Source organism: Macaca mulatta, chromosome 16, assembly GCF_049350105.2.
Source record: "Macaca mulatta isolate MMU2019108-1 chromosome 16, T2T-MMU8v2.0, whole genome shotgun sequence".
In the NCBI taxonomy this organism is placed as follows: domain Eukaryota; kingdom Metazoa; phylum Chordata; class Mammalia; order Primates; family Cercopithecidae; genus Macaca; species Macaca mulatta.
The window spans coordinates 59901387-59923214 of record NC_133421.1 but is presented as its reverse complement, the minus strand read 5'-3'; the positions used below and the strand labels follow the sequence as shown (position 1 = coordinate 59923214).

General features: G+C 55.5%; 2 protein-coding genes and 1 long non-coding RNA gene across 16 annotated transcripts in view; 2 read left to right on the top strand and 1 right to left on the bottom strand.

The window, feature by feature from the left end:
• ITGA3 (integrin subunit alpha 3) overlaps nt 1-1431 on the top strand; it is a 35377-nt gene extending 33946 nt beyond the window's left edge. For all 6 annotated transcript variants that reach the window (XR_013406546.1, XR_013406545.1, XM_077971219.1 and 3 more), the window contains one exon: nt 93-1431. Coding sequence is in view for 2 of the 6 variants with exons in the window: in XM_077971219.1 (XP_077827345.1) it covers nt 93-248 (156 nt within the window). In the remaining 4 variants the exon portion in view is untranslated. The remainder of the gene's footprint in view (nt 1-92) is intronic.
• Nucleotides 1432-2843: 1412 nt separating this feature from the next.
• LOC144335601 (uncharacterized) lies at nt 2844-6993 on the bottom strand. The gene is made up of 2 exons (XR_013406548.1): nt 6622-6993; nt 2844-5479 (listed from the first exon to the last, which is right to left on the bottom strand). It is a non-coding gene; the product is annotated as an uncharacterized LOC144335601 (long non-coding RNA).
• PDK2 (pyruvate dehydrogenase kinase 2) lies at nt 5594-21579 on the top strand. 9 transcript variants are annotated; one of them, XM_028836382.2, is made up of 12 exons: nt 5594-5755; nt 6969-7123; nt 8260-8401; nt 15889-15960; nt 16403-16587; nt 17317-17406; nt 17599-17676; nt 18686-18762; nt 18849-18947; nt 19141-19248; nt 19813-19926; nt 20486-21579. In XM_028836382.2, the coding sequence occupies exons 3-12, from the start codon at nt 8334-8336 to the stop codon at nt 20624-20626; spliced, it is 1032 nt and encodes a 343-aa protein (XP_028692215.1). In that variant the 5' UTR covers nt 5594-5755; nt 6969-7123; nt 8260-8333; the 3' UTR covers nt 20627-21579. The 9 variants fall into 9 exon arrangements, with proteins under 9 accessions (XP_028692215.1, XP_014974811.1, XP_077827353.1 ...); XM_015119325.3 differs by lacking the exons at nt 5594-5755; nt 6969-7123 and adding an exon at nt 6212-6411; XM_077971227.1 differs by lacking the exons at nt 5594-5755; nt 6969-7123 and adding an exon at nt 6212-6411 and having other exon boundaries at nt 8260-8445; nt 15862-15960.
• Nucleotides 21580-21828: the final 249 nt, after the last annotated feature.

The following is a 21828-nucleotide window of genomic DNA, read 5'->3' as shown; positions in this document are numbered from 1 at the left end:
GTTCTGGGTGGGAGGGGGAGAGGCCTGGCACTCCTTCCTGGCGGCTCAAACTCTGGACGCTAATGTTCTTTCTCTTCTCCCTCCAACTCCAGTGTGACTTCTTTAAGAGGACCCGCTATTACCAGATCATGCCCAAGTACCACGCGGTGCGGATCCGGGAGGAGGAGCGCTACCCACCTCCAGGGAGCACCCTACCCACCAAGAAGCACTGGGTGACCAGCTGGCAGACTCGGGACCGATACTACTGACATCCTCCCTGATCCCGCCCCCTCCTCCCCCAGTATCCCCTTTTTTCCTATTTATCATAAGTTATGCCTCTGACAGTCCACAGGGGCCATCGCCTTTGGCTGGCAGCGGCAGGCTTAGGCACATACACCTCGTCAAGTGCACGCACATACTGTCTGGCCCTGGGGATCTCCCTGCAGGAGGGCCAGCGCTGTGGACCTTACAAGGCCGAGCACACTGCGGTCCTGTGCCCTAGACACACGTGGGGCCCACTGCTTGTGGACTGTGCTGGCACGTCATGGATGGTGCATGGGCTCGCCGTGTCTCAGCCTCTGCCTGCACCAAAACAAGCCAAAGAGCTTCCGGCCCGAGCCGGGAGGAAAAGGCCCCTGCAATGTGGTGACACTTCCCCCTTTCACACTGGATCCATCTTGAGCCACAGTCACTGGATTGACTTTGCTGTCAAAACTACTGACAGGGAGCAGCCCCCCGAGCCCCGGCTGGTGAGCCCCCACTGCCACCCATGCCAGAGAGCCGGGGTCCTGCCTAAGGTTGTCCATGGGGGCACTTGCAGGACCTGACATGCTCTACCCAACAGCAAAGGAACTAGAAAGAAGGTCCCAGAACGGCTTTCGTTCCTGCATCTCTGTGAAGCCTCTCTCCTTGGCCACAGACCGAACTCGCAGGGAGTGCAGTCGGAACGAACAAAGACAGGCAAATGGCGAGGTAGCCTGGGCTCGCTGTGCTGGGACTGCCCTGGGGGCACGGCGGATCCGCCACAGAGAGGAGGGGACCAATTCTGGGCCAGACAGATGTTGGGAGGATACAGAGGAGATGCCACTTCTGACTCACCACTACCAGCCAGCCTCAGAAGGCCCCAGAGAGACCCTACAAGACCACGGAGGGAGCGACGCTTGAATGTAGAACAGGCAGCTGGCCATGCACTGGGGTCCTAGAGGTGGAGTTCTTAGCTATCCTTGGCTTTCAGAGCCAGCCTGGCTCTGTCCCCTCCCCCATGGGCTGTGTCCCAAGGCCCATTTGAGAAGCTAAGGCTAGTTCCAGAAAACCTTTCCTGACCCCTGCCTGTTGGCAGGCCCACCCCCAGCCCCTTCCATGGTACTGTAGCAGGGGAGTGCTCTCCCCCTCCTCGTGCCTTCTTTGTACATAGGCTTCTCACGGCAACCAATAAACAGCTCCCAGTTTGTATGCAGCTGCATCTGCTTCCACCCACTCCCCAGCCTTTACCAACCCCGGGTCAATGGATGATGATACCATCCAGCCAACACCTAGGTAGATGAAGCCAGGTCTGGGGACTTGCGGGTTTGAGGGTAAAGATTGATGGAGGTGACCGGGTGCAGTGGCTCACGCCTGTAATCCCAGCACTTTGGGAGGCCAAGGCATGTGGGTCACGTGAGGCCAGGAGTTCGAGACCAGCCTGGCCAACATGGCGAAACCCTGTCTCTACTAAAAATACAAAAGTTAGCTGGGTGCAGTGGCACATGCCTATAATCCCAGCTACTTGGGAGGCTGAAGTAGGAGAATCACTTGAACCCAGGAGGCAGAGGTTGCAGTGAGCCAAGATCGTGCCACTGCACTCCAGCTTGGACGACAGAGCAAGACTCCATCTCAAAGAAAGAAAAAAAAGATTGATGGAGGTGACGCCGGCCCCTGCTCTCAGAAATCCTCCCATCTAAGAGTCTGTCATGAGGGGTGAGCCCTGGGGGACCTGGATGGAACCCAGAACGCCTTCTTGGAGGACAGTGCGCTGACCCTGGGGAGGAACAGGCAGGCAGAGGTGGCAACATGCAGGGTCAGGAAGAGGCAAAAGCTACTCAGCTATAGGAAGAGGCAGTCCTGGCAGGCTGTGGGGGGAGGAGAGCCCTCAGTCAGGCTGAATTCAAATAAGGGACTGCTTTTCTGCCTTGGTTTCCCCACAACCACCACCAGGCGCCAAGAAGAGATCAGAAGGTAAACCACTGATCCAAGCCTGCAGAGACTGAACTGTCACAATGTTCAGCCTCCAGGAGCTGAGAGCTCTGGTCTTTTGGAAGCTCCTTGGGAGTGTCTGAGCGCCTGGCTTACACGGCCACAGCATGTGGATCAAGCCTTCACTTTGCTTCCTGCCATGTCCGGGGTTCCCAAAGCAGCTTCCTCCTCTGCCCTTGGTTTGTCCCCTCCACACAGGCCTGGGGAATGGAGTAAGGCCGTTCCCCCTGTGACCTCTGTGAGCTGGAGCGTGGCCTAGGTCCTTCTGTTAGTTTTCCTCAAGGCTGTGAACTTTGGTAAGACTTCACTGGAGGCTGGAAATTGCTACCCAGAGAAGCCCAGAGGTAGAAGCCAGGTCAGATATGCTCAGAGCTCACAGACCCAGGCTGTTCTGGGAGGCCCACCTGATGCCTGGGTGCCTCCCAGCCTCCTCGTGGTGGCAGCTGTCTGCCCCACCTCCCTCCACCAGTGCTCAGCTCACAACAGGGTTCGGGGCCCAATGTGTGCCCCTTTCCCCCTCCTCATTTTCTGTGCCTGGATTTGCCCCTTCCCAGGGTGACTGACAATGGAATGTCCACTTTCCCCAGGAAAACCGTAGCCCCTGCCCGGAGCTGCCAGGCTCTCAGAACCCAGTGAGTGGAGACGACACTTTATTTTCTAGAATCTGGAATCCACTTCTTTGGGCATAACACGTGTGCGTTGTCAAAGCTTGGCCCAGTCTTGTGCTTACAGCCACTTACTGCTTAAGACAGGGGTGTTTACACATTCCTCTGGCCAGTTTCACAGACCCCCCAGTCTCCTGTCAGCCACTGCTTGAGGAAGACCCCCCCCCACACACACACTCTTGAGGATAAGTCATTTTCAGAACTAGCATAAGCTACATATTATGAAAGAAACATAACTGGCAGAGATGTAGCAATGCCCGCTGTAAAAGAACCCTCTGCAATGCCAAGTTTTTTGAGCTCCTTGGAGAGTCCCCCACCAACCCATGTTACACATACAGTGGGAGATTTGGGAATCGGGGGGCAGGGTGCGGTTTACCTCGGCATTACCTAACTAAACTTGACTATGATGTACCACATCACACCACTGTTGTTAGCACCCTGCAGCAGGCTCTGCAGAAGGAATTCTTATCCAAGCACAGAGCCCACATTGTGGAAGTCCAGCCTAAGGTGAGGGTCATGGGAAATCTCTTTCCCTCTCCTACACCTAGCCTTAGAGGCCATGGTCTTTTCCTTGTTACTTTAATTTTGACAATAACAGCAATAGCTACCATTTATTGCTAGGCACAGAAATAGGCCTCTTTTTTTTGAGATAGGGTCTCATTCTGTCACCCAGATTGGAGTGCCATGGCACGATCATGGCTCTGGTTCACTGCAGCCTCGACCTCCTGGGCTCAAGCAATCTTCCTACTTCAGCCTCCCAAGTAGCTGGTACTATAGGTACCTGCCACCACACTCAGTTAATTTTATATTTTTTGTAGAGACAAGATCTTGCTATGCTGCCCAGACTGGTCTCAAACTCCTGGACTCAAGCAATCCTCGTACCTCAGCCGCCCAAAGTGAGGGCCAGGTTTTTTGTACGTAATATTCTATATATTCTTCTGTGTACTTGAAAACTGCACTCACCAGCATCATCAATCACGTCCTAATTGCTAGCCCACTGGATGTTTGGTGGTTCTCTGGAATATCTCTGCGGTATGCTCCCCTGCTCACCGTGTCTTCTTTTTCACCCTGTCCTCCCTACTACATGCTGAGCACTGCCTGATGCTGGAGATAGAGCAGTGAACAAGACAGATACAACACCTGCCCTGCCCTCATGGAGCTTAAAGTCTAGCAGGAAAACAGATCAGTCAGCAAACAATTTTCACTCAATTGATAAGAGCTACCATCAGCTCCTTTTAACCCCTCCTTCCTGGATTTGTCCAGGTAGCTTTCAGCCAATCCCTTTCCTCAAAAAGGTACCTGTTTCACGTGTCCTGATCTTTCCTTGTCCTCCCTTAAGGGGCCTTGTGGGTTCCCAGTCTGGATGACAGTGACCCAGACTACAAATATTTGCTAAGATCAGGAGATCTAAGGAGCCCTTGAAGGGAGCCTATGACCCAGCTTGGTAAGATCAGGGAAGGCTTCCAGGAGGAAGGGATGCCTAAGCAGCTGAGACCTGAAGAATGGGCAGGTGAAGCTGGGAAGAAAGAATGATCCAGACAGAAGAGATGCATTTGCAGTGGCTTAGAGATTAGAGGCTGGTTCAAGGCAGCAGACAGGCATGGCTGGGAGCTGCGTGGGGGAATGGAGAGAGAGGAGTCTGGAGAATTAAGCAAAAGCCAATTGTGTGACAACCGGAAAGGCTCCGGTAAGAAGATGAGAGCCATTGGTGGCCAGGCACAGTGCCTCATACCTGTAATCCCTGCACTTTGGGAGGTTGAGGTGGGCAGATCACTTGAGTTCAGGAGTTCAAGACCAGCCTGGCCAACATGGTGAAACCCTGTCTCTACTAATATTACAAAAATTAGCCAAGTGTGGTAGTACACGCCTGTTATCCTAGCTACTTGGAAGGCTAAGACAGGAGAATCGCTTGAACCTGGGAGGAGGAGTTTGCAATGAGCCAAGGTTGTGCCACTGCACTCCAGCTTGGACGACAGAGTGAGACTCCATCCGAAAAAAAAAAAAAATAGCCCATTGAAAGGCTGTGAGCAAGGAAGTAATAAGGTCAGATTTGCAGTTGACAATGATCCGAGTCTTGGCTTTCTTATCTATGAAATGAGGCTAAGAATAATAAAATAGAGAATTAAATGAGATAATGTCTGCAGACAGTGCCTGGCATATAGCTTATTATTCTTCCAGCTAAGAGGCCCTTCCATTTGCGAAGTTTGTGAGGTCTATATTACAATCATATTCAGTTATAGCTAATTATTTACTTATGTAGCTATCTCTGAAACGTAGAAATGAAATCATTGAGGAAAAAGGCCATTTCTTGATCCTGTCTGTGTTCTCTGTTCCCAGCAGAAAGCCTAACACATTTTAGGCTAATGTCACCGAGCAAAGAAAGCATCAAAGTGGCGGGTCGGGCCCTAAGCCCACGATCGGCCACAAGAGGGCGCATCACGTTTTCTCCAAGGGAAGCGGGGCTGCTGATGAAGGACGGGTTCCCGGCCACCCAGAGACACTTCACCTCCTGGGATCTTGCTCTAAGGAAGCCCGGTGCGAAGGAGGTGGCTTTCTCAGGTGGTCGCGCTAGATGTCCAAGGCTTTATGTTCGGTCAGATGAGCTATATAATAAAATGAAAGTGTTAACTGGCATGGACGATAACTGCCGCCTCCACCGCCACTAGTCGTGACGGTTTTTACTCTGGATGTTTTTCAATTGGAAAAGCAAACTCCACCTTTTCCTGAGCCGCTCGGATCTTTGTGGAAGTGGGTGGGCTGCACATATACGGGACGGATTCGTATAGGCTTGCACCCTGGTTCCGAATTTTGCAAATATTCGCAGTCTGGGTCACTGTCATCTGGACTGGGAATCCCCAAGACCCGTTAAGGGAGGGCAGGTAAAGATGATGACAGGTGAAACAGGTACCTTTGAGTTGGAGGAAAGGGATTGGTTGAAAGCTACCTAGACAATTCTGGAAAGGAAGGGTTAAAAGGAGCCGGCGGGTGAAGGAGATGCAAGGAGATAGCGAGGAAAAGGCAGGCGTGGAAGAGGAAACGAAAGGGCTGGCGGGGCTCTGGGAAGGAAGGGGTTAACCCCGGCTTCGCCCCCGGGAGGAAAGGGACGCGTGAACACAGGGGAGGTGGGATCTCGGCGCAGCCTCCCCAAAACAACAGGCCGCTCAGGCAAAGCGTGGGTTAAGGGGGCGGGCCTGGAGGGAAGCCACGTGCCGGGGCGGAAAGCTATTGGTTCTCCCGGAGTTGTTTGTGAGTGGCCATTGGCGACGTCGAGGCGCCACGACGAGCCGATTGGCTGGGCCTTGGAGTGCTCGCCAGGGCAAGGGTAGGGAGGAGGCGGCCGAATCGCGTCGCTGGGCCGAACGGTGCGCGAGCGCTGCCAGCGCAGGGACCACAACCCGAGTCGCGGCCGCCGCAGCCATGCGCTGGGTCTGGGCGCTGCTCAAGAATGCGTCCCTGGCTGGGGCGCCCAAGTACATAGAGCACTTCAGCAAGTTCTCCCCGTCCCCGCTGTCCATGAAGCAGTTTCTGGACTTCGGTACGGAGTGGGCGGGAGGCGGCTGGCAGCGGAGGCCCGCGGGGCGCTGGGAGGGGCAGCCGGGGGCCAGGGGGGACAGAGGAGAAGAAAGGCCCCGAGTGACAGAGAAGGGTTGTTTGGAAAGGTACAGACAGGAAAGAGTTAATGGGGAAGGAGGGACCGGCCGGGGCCTCTCGACTGGGCTGTTGATGGGAATGGGGGGGCACTTACAAGGACGGTCCCGAGGTTTCTTCCTTGGCTTCATGGGGGGTCTTGAAGAGTTAGGGGCAGTGAAGCTGCGATATTACTACAGGAAGGGAGTAGGGTGGTATCCAGACGCTAAAAGGTTAATGGGAGTTGTCCTCATGACTGGAGGAGTAGGAGCCCCTCCTCCCACCAGAGGAAACCGGGGGTCTGTTGGTGGGAGTGAGGAGGCAAGGTTGAGAGGTGCAGCCGTCTGGAGAGAGACCTGGACTGGGCACGAAGGGTTTCAGACACCCCTGGGCAGTGGGGAAGGGGGCTCTTTCAGAAGATGCCAGCGGGAGAGAGTGCCCTGACTGGTAGGCATCCACCCACAGAAGAAGCTGGACCCTAGCTGCCCCAGTAGGCAAGGACACTTGAAGATCAAATCTGTTCCGGCCTGGCAGCCTCTCCCGAGCTGGGCAGGGGCCCCAGGCACCGTGATGTGGAGTCAAGCCGCCTATACCTCCCTTGGCTGCCCCAGGGTTGCTAGGTCAGGATCGCCCACTACCAGTATTCTGGGGGTGGCCCTGGGGCAGGAGGGAGGCTGTGCCAATGTGGCGGGTGAAACGGGCATTGTGTGGGCCCTGTCTGTCTACGTGTTATTTCCATGGTGCCAGCTGGGAACTGCGGGTGGGGGGCAGTTTCTCAAGAGTTGAGTTGATAGTGCCTGGCTTGGGGTGCAGCTGCATCAATGGTGCGACGGGAGCAGGGAGGTGGCAGCCGAGACACAGGGCACCTGTTCCTCAGGACTCATCTGCCTGCACCCCTGCCCTGTCTGAGTCTTGAGCCTCCCCCATGTAGGAAAGCCTCCTGGGCCCACTCCTAGCCCCCAGCCGCTGTCCCCACAAACTGCACCCTCATTACAGAAACACCACAGCTGTTGGGGGCTCACAGTACAGTTTGGTCAACTTGTAGTTTTATGGGAGAAACTGAGACCTTCAAAAGGATGATGGCATGGCCTGGGTGACAGAGTTGCAAGCAGAGCCTGATGAACTGGAACCCAGGGCCTCTGACCCTGGGCCAAGGCCTTATTCGGGCCCCCACCCTCTCCATCTTGATGCCAGACAAGGACCGTGGCATTTGGACTCCTGTTCTTGGGCCCATTTGCCTCATGGATGGGCATTAAGACACAGCAGCCCCACATGGGCATTCAGGCCAGGCTGGGTGAGGTGGGCTGGCCAGAGACAATATTGGGACACCGCAGTGGTGGTCTGGCCATAGTCCCCCTCAGCCAGAGCCCAGTCCTAGGCAGGGATGGGTTCCCCAGGCTCCTTTGCCTCCGGGATCAGCCCCTCAAAGTGAGTGTGCTGGGAGGGGAGGAAAGAGAAGTGAGATGACTGAGGCCAGAGGCATTTCCAAATGGGCCCAGTAGTGGTCCTGTCCACTGTGGTTAAAGGCAAGCAGGGTTCAGCTGGGGGTGAGGAGAGGATGCCACCCCCTGGAGTGTTAGGCACAGGGTGTAGGTGTTTGTGCCCTGCAGGGGATGGGGAGCCTTGCTGTGTGCCCCTGGGCAGGTCAGTTGCTCTCTGAACCCCCAGTTAATGAAGGGTTTAGCTGACCTGGCCGAGACATCCTTTGGCTTTCATAGTTTGTGGCTCTGTGGCTCACGTCTCTTTCTCCTGTCAGGATCCAGCAATGCCTGTGAGAAAACCTCCTTCACCTTCCTCAGGCAGGAGCTGCCTGTGCGCCTGGCCAACATCATGAAGGAGATCAACCTGCTTCCCGACCGGGTGCTGAGCACACCCTCTGTGCAGCTGGTGCAGAGCTGGTGAGACCCCTGGCTCCGTCCCTGCACCTCCCACTCCATCGCCAGTGTGCCTAGGCTCAGGGATGGAGTCTCCAAGCTTTTAGCAGCCTTGAGGGTGGGGTGGGGACAGACAGGAGACACCAAAGCCCCAAGAGCTTGGAGTTGCCTAGGGTCACATGGGAATGTGAGGCCAAAGCAGGACTGAGGTCAGGCTCCTAGTCTCCATGTGTAGCCCTCTTACCACCCACCTTTCTTTGGAAACCCAGGATCCACCCAGGAAAACATGGTTTTCACAGCCAAAACCCCAAGTTAGGCTGATGTCAGCGTTAGCTACCAGCCTAGTGCTGGAACTCGAGTGGCTGTTAGGCAGTATTTATTTGGGGGTAACTTTTTGGGAAACAGAAACAAGAAGCAAGTTTTCAAATAAACTATACAACCCAAGCTGCAAGATAGACTGTTTTGGATGTTGGAAAATACTCAGATACACACAGGGATGGCACAGTGCCTTCCCGCAGAGCTTTGGAGGGGCAAAGACCAAAAGTGTATTGCGCACTGCAGCAGGAACAGAGGGAAAGGCTCAGCAGGCTTCACGCAAGAGCTCAAGTAACTGGATGAAATTAGCCAAAGGCCAGTCACATGAAGAATAAACAAGGGTGTCCCTTGTCACTGGGCATGTAAAATAGCTAATCCTCATTGACTTTGGTGGCACCCGTGCGGAAATCTTCTGTTGGTTCTTCTGGACTTGCAGTATGATATGGCTGTGATTTCCTTGTAGACTCAGGAGCACGTACCCACATGTACTCTGAGCCTAAAGCCATGCGAAGTCACAGCAGCTGCCCTCAGGGGCCTGTGATCTGGAAGGAAAAATAATACGCAGGCAGGGTGAACTGAGTCCAGCATAGTGCTAGGAGCAGGGAGCTGCCGAAGAGTGCGTTTTATTTAAATTAGGAATCCAAACATTATTTTAAAAGAATATTGATACTTTTCCTTTATTGTGGAAGTATAACAGGGTCACTTGACACTTGGAAAACGCAAAATAGTAGATAGAAGAAATTGCCAGCCACTCCCCTCCACCCCCTAACGGAACACAGCTCAGTTTCATCAGATGTAGTGGTGCCTTTCTGCACTGTTTTCTATGCACGGACCTGTGGATATGGGGCTTATTGTAATTAAATGAGATATGGTGAGGGGTAGTGTTGTACACACAAGGCCAGGAGTGTAGTGGATACACCATGAATGTTTGTTGAATGACACGTTGTGGGGCAGTTGCCATGGACATGCAGAGGAGGTGGCTTGTCACTGGACCTTACAGGGTACCTAGGCAAGCTTAGAGCTACAAGGAAGGGAAGGGCATTCCAGGCTAAAGGAATAGGCTGGGCAAAGGTGTGGAGACAGGAAGGGGCCTGGCTAATGTAGCTGGGAACTGACTTTCTGGAGATTGTGCTGTTAGTGTGGGCTGTGAAGAAGGGGCGGAGGCATGAGGCACAGAGCCTGATTTTCATGGAACCCAACCAGGTCACCCCTTGCTGTGCCCTGCCTCTCGGAGGTCCAGGACCTCTGAGCCAACCAACACTTCCCACCGTGGGTGGTGTGGAGTGGTGGGAAGGAGACAGAAGGTGCCATCTGTTCTCCCTGGCCCTCCTCTGGCTCTATCCGGCTGCCTGACCTGGCTGCCTCTCCACCTGGTCCCTGACTTCAGGGCAGAACTTCTCAGGCCCCTCCCTGGACACCGTGTTCCTGGGAGAGCTGAGGGATGCAGGAGGAGGGCACTGGGCTGCTGAGCTTCCCATGACTCCCCCAGGGGCCCCTGCAGAGTCCCTTCCTGAAAAATCAGTGACGCAGATAAGGGGTTGGCCTGACATTCTTCCACAAAGCTTGCAAGTAATGTCAAGTAACAGTGGGAGGGAATGAAGTTAGACAAGAGAGAACACTTCCTCAATGAAAGATTCAGCTTAGAGGAGAGCAGGCCGAGGGATTGCTAAAGCATCCCAACATGCTGAAGAGACAGCCTGCCAAGAATGTTTCCAGAGAGAGTGAGCATTGGCTGCAGCAAGAGAGACTGCAGTGTGAGGACAAGAAGGACTTCCCGACAGGGTTGAGGTGGCTGCCTGTGAGAGAGTGGAGACCTCTTTCTCCAGGAGGAACAGCCTGCCAGCTGGAACGATGGAGGTGGGCAGGTTCTAGGTGCCTGAGAGGAGGAAGGGAGACTTTACCAGGGAGCTTGGCAAGAGGGCCTCTAGCCTGAGTCTGATGAGTAAGGAGCAAACCCTCTTTTCTGGAAAACACAAGAACCCTCAGCAGATGCAGTTATTAGTGGTCATGGTTCATCTGTGGTCACAGAAATGGAGTTTCTACTCTGCTGGGGAGAGGTTCTAGGCAGAGTCACTGTGGGCAAGCTGAGAATTCCTGGTTCTAAATAACCCTGATACGTTATTTCAACTGGACAGACTTGCGATAGTGGGCCCTGTTTTGGTGGAGACTGGACTGGGAGGGAAAGTCCCAGGTTTGGCCTCGGCATGCGTGACTTTGAAGCTTCATCCTGGGCAAGCCATATGGCATCTCTGAGCCTCAGCTTCCTCATCTGTAAAATGGGGACCCATTGTGTTTGTAAGGGCCAAGGGCCAGTGCTAAATGTGAAAAGTGTGCAGAACTCTACCAACACAAGCCACGTCCCCAGGCTGCCAGGCAGCAACACCTCCAGCCCACAGATGATGTAACTGTGGTGTGGTTTCTTGGGCAAGGTAGTAATAAATTATGATAATGACAAAAGCAAACACCTCCAAAGGCTGGCTGTGTCCCAGGAGCTGTCCTAAGTGTCTACACATATTAACTCATTGCATCTTCACAACCTTATGAGGTAGTCCTTGCTATCATCCCATTTTCTAGATGAGAAACTGAGGTTCAGAGAGGTGAAGAAAACTTATCTGAGATCACTCAGTGAGTAGATGGTAGAGTTGGGATTTGAACCCAGCTGTTATATGGAGACTGGATTCTTGAAGGGAAAGAAGGGAGCCTGCGTTCTGGGCGGTGATGTGGAGTCAGAGATTTCCAAGTTCATGTTGCAAGTCTGTGGGAGAGCAGAACTCACTTTACAGAATTGTTGACAGCTGGTGTTGTTAGAGACCGAAAGGAACAACCCCGTCTCCTCTCCAGGCATGGAGTCGTGGGGATGTGCTTCCAGAAAATGCAGGGTTAAGCAGGAGCCGCCGAGTAGAATCAAATGACAATGACTCACTGCTATCACTAACAGGATATTTGTGGGGGCTGTAGGTGGGAGGTGATATGGCCGGCACCTTCGCACAAACCTCCCTTGCTTGTCAGCAAGGTGTGTGGACCCCACACAGAGGGTGTGGCTTGGGTGCCCAGGACCTGCTAAAGCCAGATGAGCTCTCCAAATCCGTCAGCTGCTCCTTGCATGGCCGGAGCAGAACCGACCACTTACTACGCATGTACTCGAGGCATCATCTCCTTTTCTGTACACCCAGGCCCACGAGGTGCTTATTCCTGTGAACCCCATTTTGCAGATGGGGACCTGAGGGACTCGGTGGCCTCTTTAGGGCGCAATCAGCAGCGGAACCCAAACCTGCCTGGCTCAGAGGCTCCGGAGGCAGGACACCGCCACCTCTCCCCCAGGTGCAGCGAGCACCCCCTCCCCAGCCTTTCCCTTGTTCACACCCTGCTCGCCAGCAGCTGTGGATATGAGTGCACAGGGCACACCCTCACACACACCCACAGGCACGCACATGCCACATGCACACAATTACACACACTCGCCCGCTGGCTCAGCACCCCCTCTGCTCCCACACGGGGCTGCAGGGCCCTCCTCCCATACTCGCTCACCCTCTGCTCCCGCCCCCACCGCCCATTCTCAGCCCCACACTCTCACCAAGGCCCCTCGCTTCTGCATGCATCCCACACCTCCTCCTTCCCAATCCTGGGGCTCTAGACTGGTTCCGGAGCCCTGGAAAGCAGGGTTTGGGTGGACCTCCACATTACCTTGGGCTGGGCTTGGGAGCTCCGAATCTCACCAAGGGACTCCTGGGGGCCTTGATTACTGTAGAGGTCAGCAGGCCCAAAGACCCCAGCCTCCCTGCAGGCCCGGGGAGGGGTGGGGGCAGTGCCTCTCCCGTCTGTTGGTGCCTCTCTGTCACTGCACCACTGCTTTCAGGTCTCCCTTATATATTCTGTCTGGCCTGCAAGGGGTGGGCAGCCCAGAGGCCAACACCACTCATCCCCAATCTCTCTTCTTAGGACCGAGAACCGGCCCAAGGGTGACATTTGGTGTACCAGGCCCCTAAGGGGCTTCAGGGCAAGGCCAGGGACCTCTGGGAAAATCCTCATCCTCTCCCCTCCATTTTAAGAGTAGCCTGGGCCCCCTGCCCTGGAGGAGCCCTGGCCCTGTGAGAGAGGCTGGCAGGCGCTGCCCGCTGTCACTCCATGCCAGTGCCCTTTGCTCCACTTCAGTGGCCACATGACCAGGTCCCATTTCTGCCCTCTAGGGTTGTTGAGCAGCCACAAAAGGGGTGGTGCCAGCAGCTGGGGCACTCTCCCTAAGTGAGACTGGGACTTTGACCGTGCCCACCCCCACCCACCGACCAGCACAGTCAGGAAGTGGCTTAGCCTCCCAGCTCCCACCTGCTTCATCCCCACCTGCCCCCTGGGAAGGGGTCCCAGGCCCCACACTGCAGTGGGTCTCCTCTCCCTCCTCTCCCCACCTGCCCCTAGCACTGCCTGCATGCAGGCCCTCTCTCCCCTAAGAATTATATGAGCATGAAGGTCTATCCTGGGTGCATTTAGGGAGCAAGGGATTCGGAGCCATGTGGGCCTGGGAGAGAGAATCTCAGCTCTGCGTGTTAACTTCCTCATCTGTAAAATGGGTCCAGCAGTAGTGCCTACCTCCGGGGTTCTTGCGGAGGTGAAAGTGGGGCAGGAGGGAAGCACAGGGTGGACCTGGCCATTGGTACCCAGTAAATGCCACCATCACCATCAGCAGCAGCATCACCGTCAGGGCCAGTGTCGGCTGTTGGCCACGTGGTGTAGACTTGGAGTCTGCGAGAGCTGGGTTTGAATCCCAGCCTGCTGCTTACTGTGTGGCCTGGGGCATATCACCTAACCTCTCAGTGCTGGTCTCATCTGCAAAAAAAGGGAAATACCTTGTGTTCATCAGGGCTGTTGGCAGAGGAGAGACCCTGTGTGGGACTCGGCACAGGTGGGCGTTAGTGGTCGCTATGTTATTCTCCAGGGAGACAGGTCTTAGGAGTGCCAGCCTGATCATCTGCTGGGTGGGGTGGCAGGGATGGTGTTGGGGGCTGAGATGAAGGCTGATCTTTTCTGCTGTCAGGGCCCCCAGCGCCCTCAGCAGCCACAGCTCCTCCTCTCCGGCTCTGTGCAGAGCTCTGGGTAGGGAGGGGTGGGCGGTTAGCTCTGGGCCTGAGACAGCCCCCTTCCTGTGGCAGTGGGGCAGGTCTCCAGGGCATAGGGGCTCAAACATGCTGTGGTTCAGAGCCTACAAGCAGTGGGAGAGTATCAGATGCCGCCTGGGGGCTCAGAGGATGCACGCAGCTGTCCACGATGTTTGAGCCACCAACCATAATAAGAGCAAGCATTTAGAGAGTGCTCACTATGTGCTAGGCACTGTGCTAATCATCACATGGAATTCTCACCGCAAAGCAGTAAATACGTATCACAATCCCCATTTTCCTAACGAGCAAACTCAGGCCCACAGAGGCTCCTTGACCTACCCAGGGCCACACAGCTCCTGGTGCTTAAAGAGCCAGTTCTGGGTCCAGAGCTCGTTCTTTCACTCTCTTCTCTGCCAGGCAAGAGTGAGAGCAGCAGACGCTAGGTTTAAGGGGAAAGGCATTCCTAGCAAGGCATTCACAGTGCAGAGGGCACTGTGTGAACAGAAGCGTGGAGGTGAGAGTCGAGCAGAATCAGCACCCTGGGGTGGCAAGAGCGCTGGAGACTCGGGGCTTCCTCATCCCACTTACTAGCCATGGGGCCTCTTCACGCCTCCCTGGGGGAGGCTGTGCGTGGGACTGATTCCTGCCTGACGTACCTGTTCAGGTTACAGTGAAGGTCAGAGCACTGTGGACGTGGGAATGAGTCCTCGTGTGGTAGGGCCTTTTCTAGAAACACTGTTGGGCCCCTGGGGCCCTCGCCGCTGCAGGGCTCTAGGCAGCCCCCCCTTCCTCCTGGTTATAAGTGTTTCTGCCAGAGAGAGGCTCTTCCTGCCCTCCCCAAAGGAACAAGCCACAGACTGGGCATGTTAGCAGGGAAACAGGTCATGGCTCCCCAGGGCATGGGGCACAGTGGCTCCAGCTCGGTACCATCTGCCACCACAGGTGGGCCTGACTCCCTTGCAGAAGGAGGCCTGCTGCTGTCCCTGAGTTCAGGGCTTCTTTTTTGGGGGGGACAGAGTCTTGCTCTGTTGCCCAGGCTGGAGTGCAGTGGTGCGATCTCGGCTCACTGCAGCCTTTGCCTCCCCAGTTCAAGCAATTCTCCTACCTCAGCCTCCTGAGTAGCTGGGATTACAGGCATGCGCCACCATGACCGGCTAATTTTTGCATTTTTAGTAGAAACAGGTTTTCGCCATGCTGGCCAGGCTAGTCTCCAACTCCTGACCTCAGGTGATTTACCCGCCTCCGCCTCCCAGAGTGCTGGGATTACAGGTGTGAGTCACCACACCTGGCTGAGTTCAGGGGTTCTTGATGCTTCTTTTAGAGCATCAAGCTCTTCTCGCAGCCAAGGGAAAACTGGCCTCCCCATCAGGCCTGTAGATGGGAGGGGCGGCAGGGCATCACCTACTCCTACCCGGCCTTTTGCAGGAGAGTGAGCTTCTCTGGACTCTCTATGGGCCCCAGCCCCACCTGGGGACAGAGCCAGGCACACCTATCCCAACTTTGGGTCCTTCCCACCTGCCATTTTAGAATCCAATTGCCTAGGCAGGTGCCTGGCCCAGAGCACCCCAGCTCAGGGGTCATTCTGGGAGGCCCTGTGCTGGCCACTCTGTCAGGGGTGACTCTGGGAGGCCCTGTGCCGGCCCCTCTGCCATTGTGTCCCACTGGATGCAACAGTACCCCGGGGGGAGAAACATTAGGAGCCGTTTCCACGCTGGGGTTCAGAGAAGTTGATGCACCTGCCTGCCTTCCCCCACTGCAGGCGCTAGGTCCAGTCTCCCCACCCCATCTCAGCCTCAGTCTCCTGATCTGTGAGGCCTCTTGGATGGGATCATCTCCAAGCCCCTTCTGAGAGGACTATTCTAGGATTCCAAAGCAAAGGTGCTAAACGGGGGACCAGCACATTTGAAGTTTTCTTGCATAACTGACTGGGTTGTCAGGGAGACTCACATACAAATGAAATGGATGAAGAAAAATAGTGAGGCAGCTTGTGGGCAGCTCTGTGTGGGGCCCGCATGGGAGCAGGACAAGAGCGAGGCCCAGCTGAAATGGGTGAGGAGGGGCTAGCCACCTGAAGCTGAGGCTGTGTCCCCTCCCGCCCCCACACAGGTATGTCCAGAGCCTCCTGGACATAATGGAGTTCCTGGACAAGGACCCCGAGGACCATCGTACCCTGAGCCAGTGAGTGGGGGCCCTGGGTGGGGAAGGAAGGCAGGTGTTGGCCAGGGGCATCTGGGGTTGCAGCCCCTGGGGCAGAAGTACAGCAGGATGGAAGAAAAGACGCCTGCCCTCAGGAACATCCAGTCTGAGACGGCAGACAGACTCTGCTTCAGGGAGCCCCAAGTTTGATGGGAGAGACATGGACTCCATTCTCACTGTTCCCTGAGCCTGGTGGGCAAGACCCAGGCCCTGCCCTGGGGAAGATGAGAACTCTGGGCTTTCAAATGGGAAGCCTGCCGGCAGGCGGCTAAAAAATCAGAGTGGGCTTTGGGAGGAGCAGGGAGGGCATTGGGAGTCCATCAGATGGGGAAGGGTGGAGCAGGTGAAGACACTGTGGAGAGGGGAGTCAGAAACGGAGGGGAGTCTGGGGGTGTACCATGTGAACACCTGCCCTGCCCCACAGGTTCACTGATGCCCTGGTCACCATCCGGAACCGGCACAACGACGTGGTGCCCACCATGGCACAAGGCGTGCTTGAGTACAAGGACACCTATGGTGATGACCCCGTCTCCAACCAGAACATCCAGTACTTCCTGGACCGCTTCTACCTCAGCCGCATCTCCATCCGCATGCTCATCAACCAGCACAGTGGGTGCCAGCCACGGTGGCAGGGTGTGGGGGGCGGTGCTGGAACCCAGGGCCGGGCTGCTGAGGGGACCTAGGCCACTCTTCAGAACCCCACAGAAGGAGTCTTTGAGTAGTTATTCCAGTAACTTTGGAGTTAATAGCTCCGACATGGAAAAATAAAATTTTTCTTTCTCATTCATTTTCCATTTCAAAAACGTTTTGTTTTCAATGTTTGCAAAATGTAAAATTATGTCACATCTTTAAAAGAATGTTTAATTTAGTATTCATAAAAACTCTCATTATGTTCAAAAACAATTTGTTGTTTAGAGTTTCTTATTCCAGGAAGATTCACTATGATTTTTGAGAAGTTGTAGCCAGTCATAAGTGAAACAAGTTCCTCATGCTCAAATAATTTCCAAAGCAAGGTGGTAAGAGTTCTCTTAGAATGTTATAGTCAAAGAAAAGAATAAATGCAATGTGGAGATGTGATGTGGGGAGAGACCTCTGAAAAGATATCTGTTTCAGGTTTGCAAAGGTCCAACGCAAAGGTTTAAAAACGGCCTGAGCCAGGGCTGGAGGTGTCAGGGGTCAGGGAAGGGAGGACAGAAGCAGGGGAGCGGGGCAGCTTTAGGACTGAAGCCTACAAAGGCATTGGAGGTGAAAGTAGAGAGAAGGGGAGAGCCCAGGGGAAGAGGGAGCGCTGGGACAGACTGCAGCCCAGCCAACAGCACCCTCCCTTCCTGCCTGCAGCCCTCATCTTTGACGGCAGCACCAACCCAGCCCATCCCAAACACATTGGCAGCATTGACCCCAACTGCAACGTCTCTGAGGTGGTCAAAGGTGAGCCATTCCCACAGTGCCTGGCCCGCAGAGGAGTCCCAGGGACCCCTCCAAGCTTACCTGGCCAGAGGGTGACTTGTTCCTCAGTGAGGGGTGCTATGGGTTTAATGCTGGTGGTCCCCAGTGTCAATGTCAAGAGGACTGCCTGCTGGGTGGGCCACCCATGCCCTGAATGACCCCATCTTCTCTCAGACGCCTACGACATGGCTAAGCTCCTGTGTGACAAGTATTACATGGCCTCGCCTGACCTGGAGATCCAGGAGATCAATGGTGAGTGAGCGTGGCTATGTGTGTGTCTGTCTTGGGGCTGGGGACACAGCAGGGCAAGGTGAGATGGGGAGTGAGGAGATGGACTGTTTTCTAGACAGGGGAGAAGCAGAGTTATTATTGTATTATTAATTCATTTGATAAATATTTGGACGGGGCACAGTGGCTCACATCTGTAATCTCAGCACTTTGGGAGGCCAAGGCAGGCCAGTCACTTGAGGTCAGGGGTTTGAGACCAGCCTGGGCAATATGGTGAAACCCTGTCTCTACTAAAAATACAAAAATTAGCCGGGCATGATGGCACATGCTTATAATCCCAGCTACTTGGGAGGCTGAGACAGGAGAATTACTTGAACCCGGGAGGCTGAGACTGCAGTGAGCTGAGATCATACCAATGCACTCCAGCTTGGGTGACAGAGCGAGACTTCATCTCAAGCAAATAAGAAATTGAGTGAATGAATGAATGAAAGAGTAAGCAAGACAGAAATGGTCACCGTTCTCATGCAGCTTACATTTTTTGGTGCTGTGAAGACTGGGAAATGGGGCCTTCAGCCAATTAACAAGTAAATAAACAAGACCATCTCAGATCATGACGAGTGACAGGAAGGAAATAAAATGGGGTAACTCAACAGGGATGGGGAGGAGGGGCATGTTAGATGGTGTATCAGCTTGGCTGCTTTCCTAGAACCCCAATACCAGTGGCTTACTTAAGAGGGAGGTTTCCCTCTCGCCAGCCTCTAGCTGGGGAGGTCAGGGCTGGCTCCCCACCCCTGATTCAATTCTAGCCTGGAGGAAGAGAACAAGGGTGTGGAAAGCAGGGCCCAAGAATTGAATGCATCACTTCCATGAGTCACCGGCTACCGCAGCTCAAGGGAGGCTGGGGATTTAGTCTCTCGCTGGGTAGCCATGTACTCAGTTAGAACCTTGTGGGAGGGGTGCCTCCTTTGGGTAAGGTGGTTGAGCGGTGACCTCCTGACAGTTTCCTGACCCTTGTTCTTGACTTGCCCTGCAGCAGCCAACTCCAAACAGCCGATTCACATGGTCTACGTCCCCTCCCACCTCTACCACATGCTCTTTGAGCTCTTCAAGGTGAGGAGGCTGGGAGCTGGTGCTTTGCGGGGAGCGTGGGTAGGGCTGGCTTCTCCCATGCTTCTCTTACCTCTGCCCCTCCACAGAATGCCATGCGGGCGACTGTGGAAAGCCATGAGTCCAGCCTCATTCTCCCACCCATCAAGGTCATGGTGGCCTTGGGTGAGGAAGATCTGTCCATCAAGGTATGTGACCCTTTGACCTTGGGGACCAGCGAGCAGTAGTGGGGGCTTCTCTCCTGCCAGGCGACGGGCTCTCCTTTTCTCCTACATGGTGGGCAGATCTTGGGGGTGGGGAAGACCATGAGAAGGTCAGGGTACCGGGCAGGGTGGGGAAACTGAGCTATAGAGAATCCCTGACACGTCCCCTCTCTCCCAGATGAGTGACCGAGGTGGGGGTGTTCCCCTGAGGAAGATTGAGCGACTCTTCAGCTACATGTACTCCACAGCACCCACCCCCCAGCCTGGCACCGGGGGGACGCCGTTGGTGAGATGGCTTCACCCCAGCCCCTCCCACCTCCTGAGGGAGGCTTCTCTCCTCCTCACTCCCCCTGCTCACTCAGCTCCTGTGTGGCCGTCTATGACAGTCACCTGTCTTGAATCTGGGCCCCGCGCCTCCCGCATCTCCCAGTCTGCACACATCTCACCTGTGTCAGATGTCTCTCTGTCACCTTTCCCCCATCTTCCCTCTTCTCTGTGGCTCCCAAACCCCCAATTTCTACCTTTCTCAAGTGTTGTCCAACTTGTCAGCACCTCCCTGTTAGAGAACTTGAGACTCAAAGGAGCCATGGGGCCCGCTCTGACCTCCTGGCCCTTAAGCGGAGCTTCTCTCCCTGCCCAAGCCTCCCTCCCACATTCATGATTCCCTCATTCACCCCACACCCACTTCTTGCCTCAGTGTCCCCTCCCGCATGTCCCCTCCCCACTCCAGCTCTGGGACCCCCGCCGTGTGACTCCAGTTCCATACCCCTCCCTCCCTGCGTCAGTCCCTGCAGCTCCAGGAGGCCCCTGCCAGCCTCCTCATCCTCACTGCCTTCCTGCCCCGCTGCAGGCTGGTTTTGGTTACGGGCTCCCCATTTCCCGCCTCTACGCCAAGTACTTCCAGGGAGACCTGCAGCTCTTCTCCATGGAAGGCTTTGGGACCGACGCTGTCATCTATCTCAAGGTGAGGGCCCTTCCTGCAGAGCCCGGCTGGCAAAGAGGTTTGCTGATGGGACCTGGGCAGGCTTGGCCAGCTGCGAGCCTTCCTTTCCACCCCCCCAATCCTTCCCTGGCCCCAGACTCTGAGAATCCAAGCAACGCTACAGTTCCTCAACCTGAAGAACCCTCAACCCCCAGACATGCACAGCTTGTCAGGGAATTTAGGGGAGTCTGTGGTCTATGATTAAGACAATGGTGCTGGGAACCCTTGACTTGTTAGACCCAGAAGGAAGGGGACACCCTAGATCTTGCCATTCAGCTCAGAGGAGAGAAGACTGAGGCCCGGAGTCGGTCACTTGCTCAGGGTCACACAGCCCAGCCTCCTCCCTCTCCTTCTCCCTCCCTTAGAGGGAGCTGCTTTCTTGAATGGGCAGGAGGGGGACACAGGAGAGACCACCCTTTCGTGGGTCTTTGCAGGCCCCCGTGTCTGGCAGCTGGGCTGCCGCTGAGCTGGGGTGGGGTGGTCTGCTGAGGAGTGGACAAGGCACAGGGAGGTAGGAGGGGCTGACCCTGGCACTCCCCAGGCCCTGTCCACGGACTCGGTGGAGCGCCTGCCTGTCTACAACAAGTCAGCCTGGCGCCACTACCAGACCATCCAGGAGGCCGGCGACTGGTGTGTGCCCAGCACGGAGCCCAAGAACACGTCCACGTACCGCGTCAGCTAAGGGCCGCCACTCATCTGCACCTGAGAGGACGGACTGCCGCCTCTGGGCCCCACCACCGCGGTGCCCCTCACCGTCCTCCTCGGGGAGCAGGGGGTGGGTTCTCCCTGATGACCAGGCTCTGTCTCTATAGAAGTCACTGCGGTGATAGGTCTGTGATGGTCCCTAAGTGCCAGTCCATCTCCGTGGAGAGCCCTCGGTGGCCTCCCCATCTCTGTGGGCGATGCCTGAGGGTTGGGGATGTCTCCACCCTGATGGGGTGTCCCAGAGACATTTCCCCATGGCAGTCCTCCTCTCTGAGACCAGGGCTGTCACTTTTCTGCCAGGGGTACTGGGTCCCCCTCAGCACCCTCCACAGCCCAGGCCTTCCAAGTGGATGCTCCGCTTGCCTTATTCTCCCAGCCCACAGAGGCACCCTGGGCTTTGGCCTGTTGAAGAGGCTGGGTGCCCTCCAGACCTGAGGACTGAGTGAAGAAAGGGGTTACACCCGTGAGTGGGGAATGAGGCTGGTCCTGCAGCCTCTCTCTCCACTCGGGACTTTAAGGTCGGTGGCAGAGGGGGTGGCTCTCACAGGGCCCAACCCTAAAGTGGAGGAACCTTGTTAGACCCAGAGCTTGCCACCCAGCCAAGCTGCTCGAGGCCCTGCAGCAGCCTTGGCAATGTCTGTGCCACCTCCCGAGCCCTCCCAGCATGTCCTCACGTGCTCATGCCCATCCGCCCCTCCACAAGCCCAGTCCGTCCTGCCTGAGTTCCAGCCCCCAGCCCCCACTGTGCCCAGACACGTGTGCTCAGGGTGGCTTTCTCCCAGGACCCTCTGTGTATATAGTTAGTTTTATAACCCTGAATGCCCCCACCCTTCCCCTAAGCACACGGGGGTTAAAGCTGTGTGTCCCTCCCAGTGGCTGTGGCAGTGACAGTGACACCCACACCCACAGTAAAGAGGAGACTGAATGAGACTGGCCTGGCTGCATCCCTGGGGGAGGGGATCCACACGTGCGCACGTACACACGCACACTGCAGCGCCCTGTGACCACCACATGACGCACTCGGGACGTCCGGCCCAGCTCAGGACCGTGAGTAAAATACTGGGCAAAGCCATCTGTGCAGAACGCCGGATGGCCCAGCACCTGGTGACAGACCTGTTGTCCCACCACACTCAGGGCCCAGCAGAATCTGGCCAACCCAACAGCTGGAGCAGACAGAAA

Coding starts and splice junctions, on each gene's coding strand:
- PDK2 (XM_015119325.3), top strand. CDS start 6,294: ATGCGCTGGGTCTGGGCGCTGCTCAAGAATGCGTCCCTGGCTGGGGCG. Junction 18,948..19,140: donor AGGAAGATCTGTCCATCAAG/GTATGTGACCCT, acceptor CCTCTCTCCCAG/ATGAGTGACCGAGGTGGGGG. Junction 19,249..19,812: donor GCACCGGGGGGACGCCGTTG/GTGAGATGGCTT, acceptor GCCCCGCTGCAG/GCTGGTTTTGGTTACGGGCT.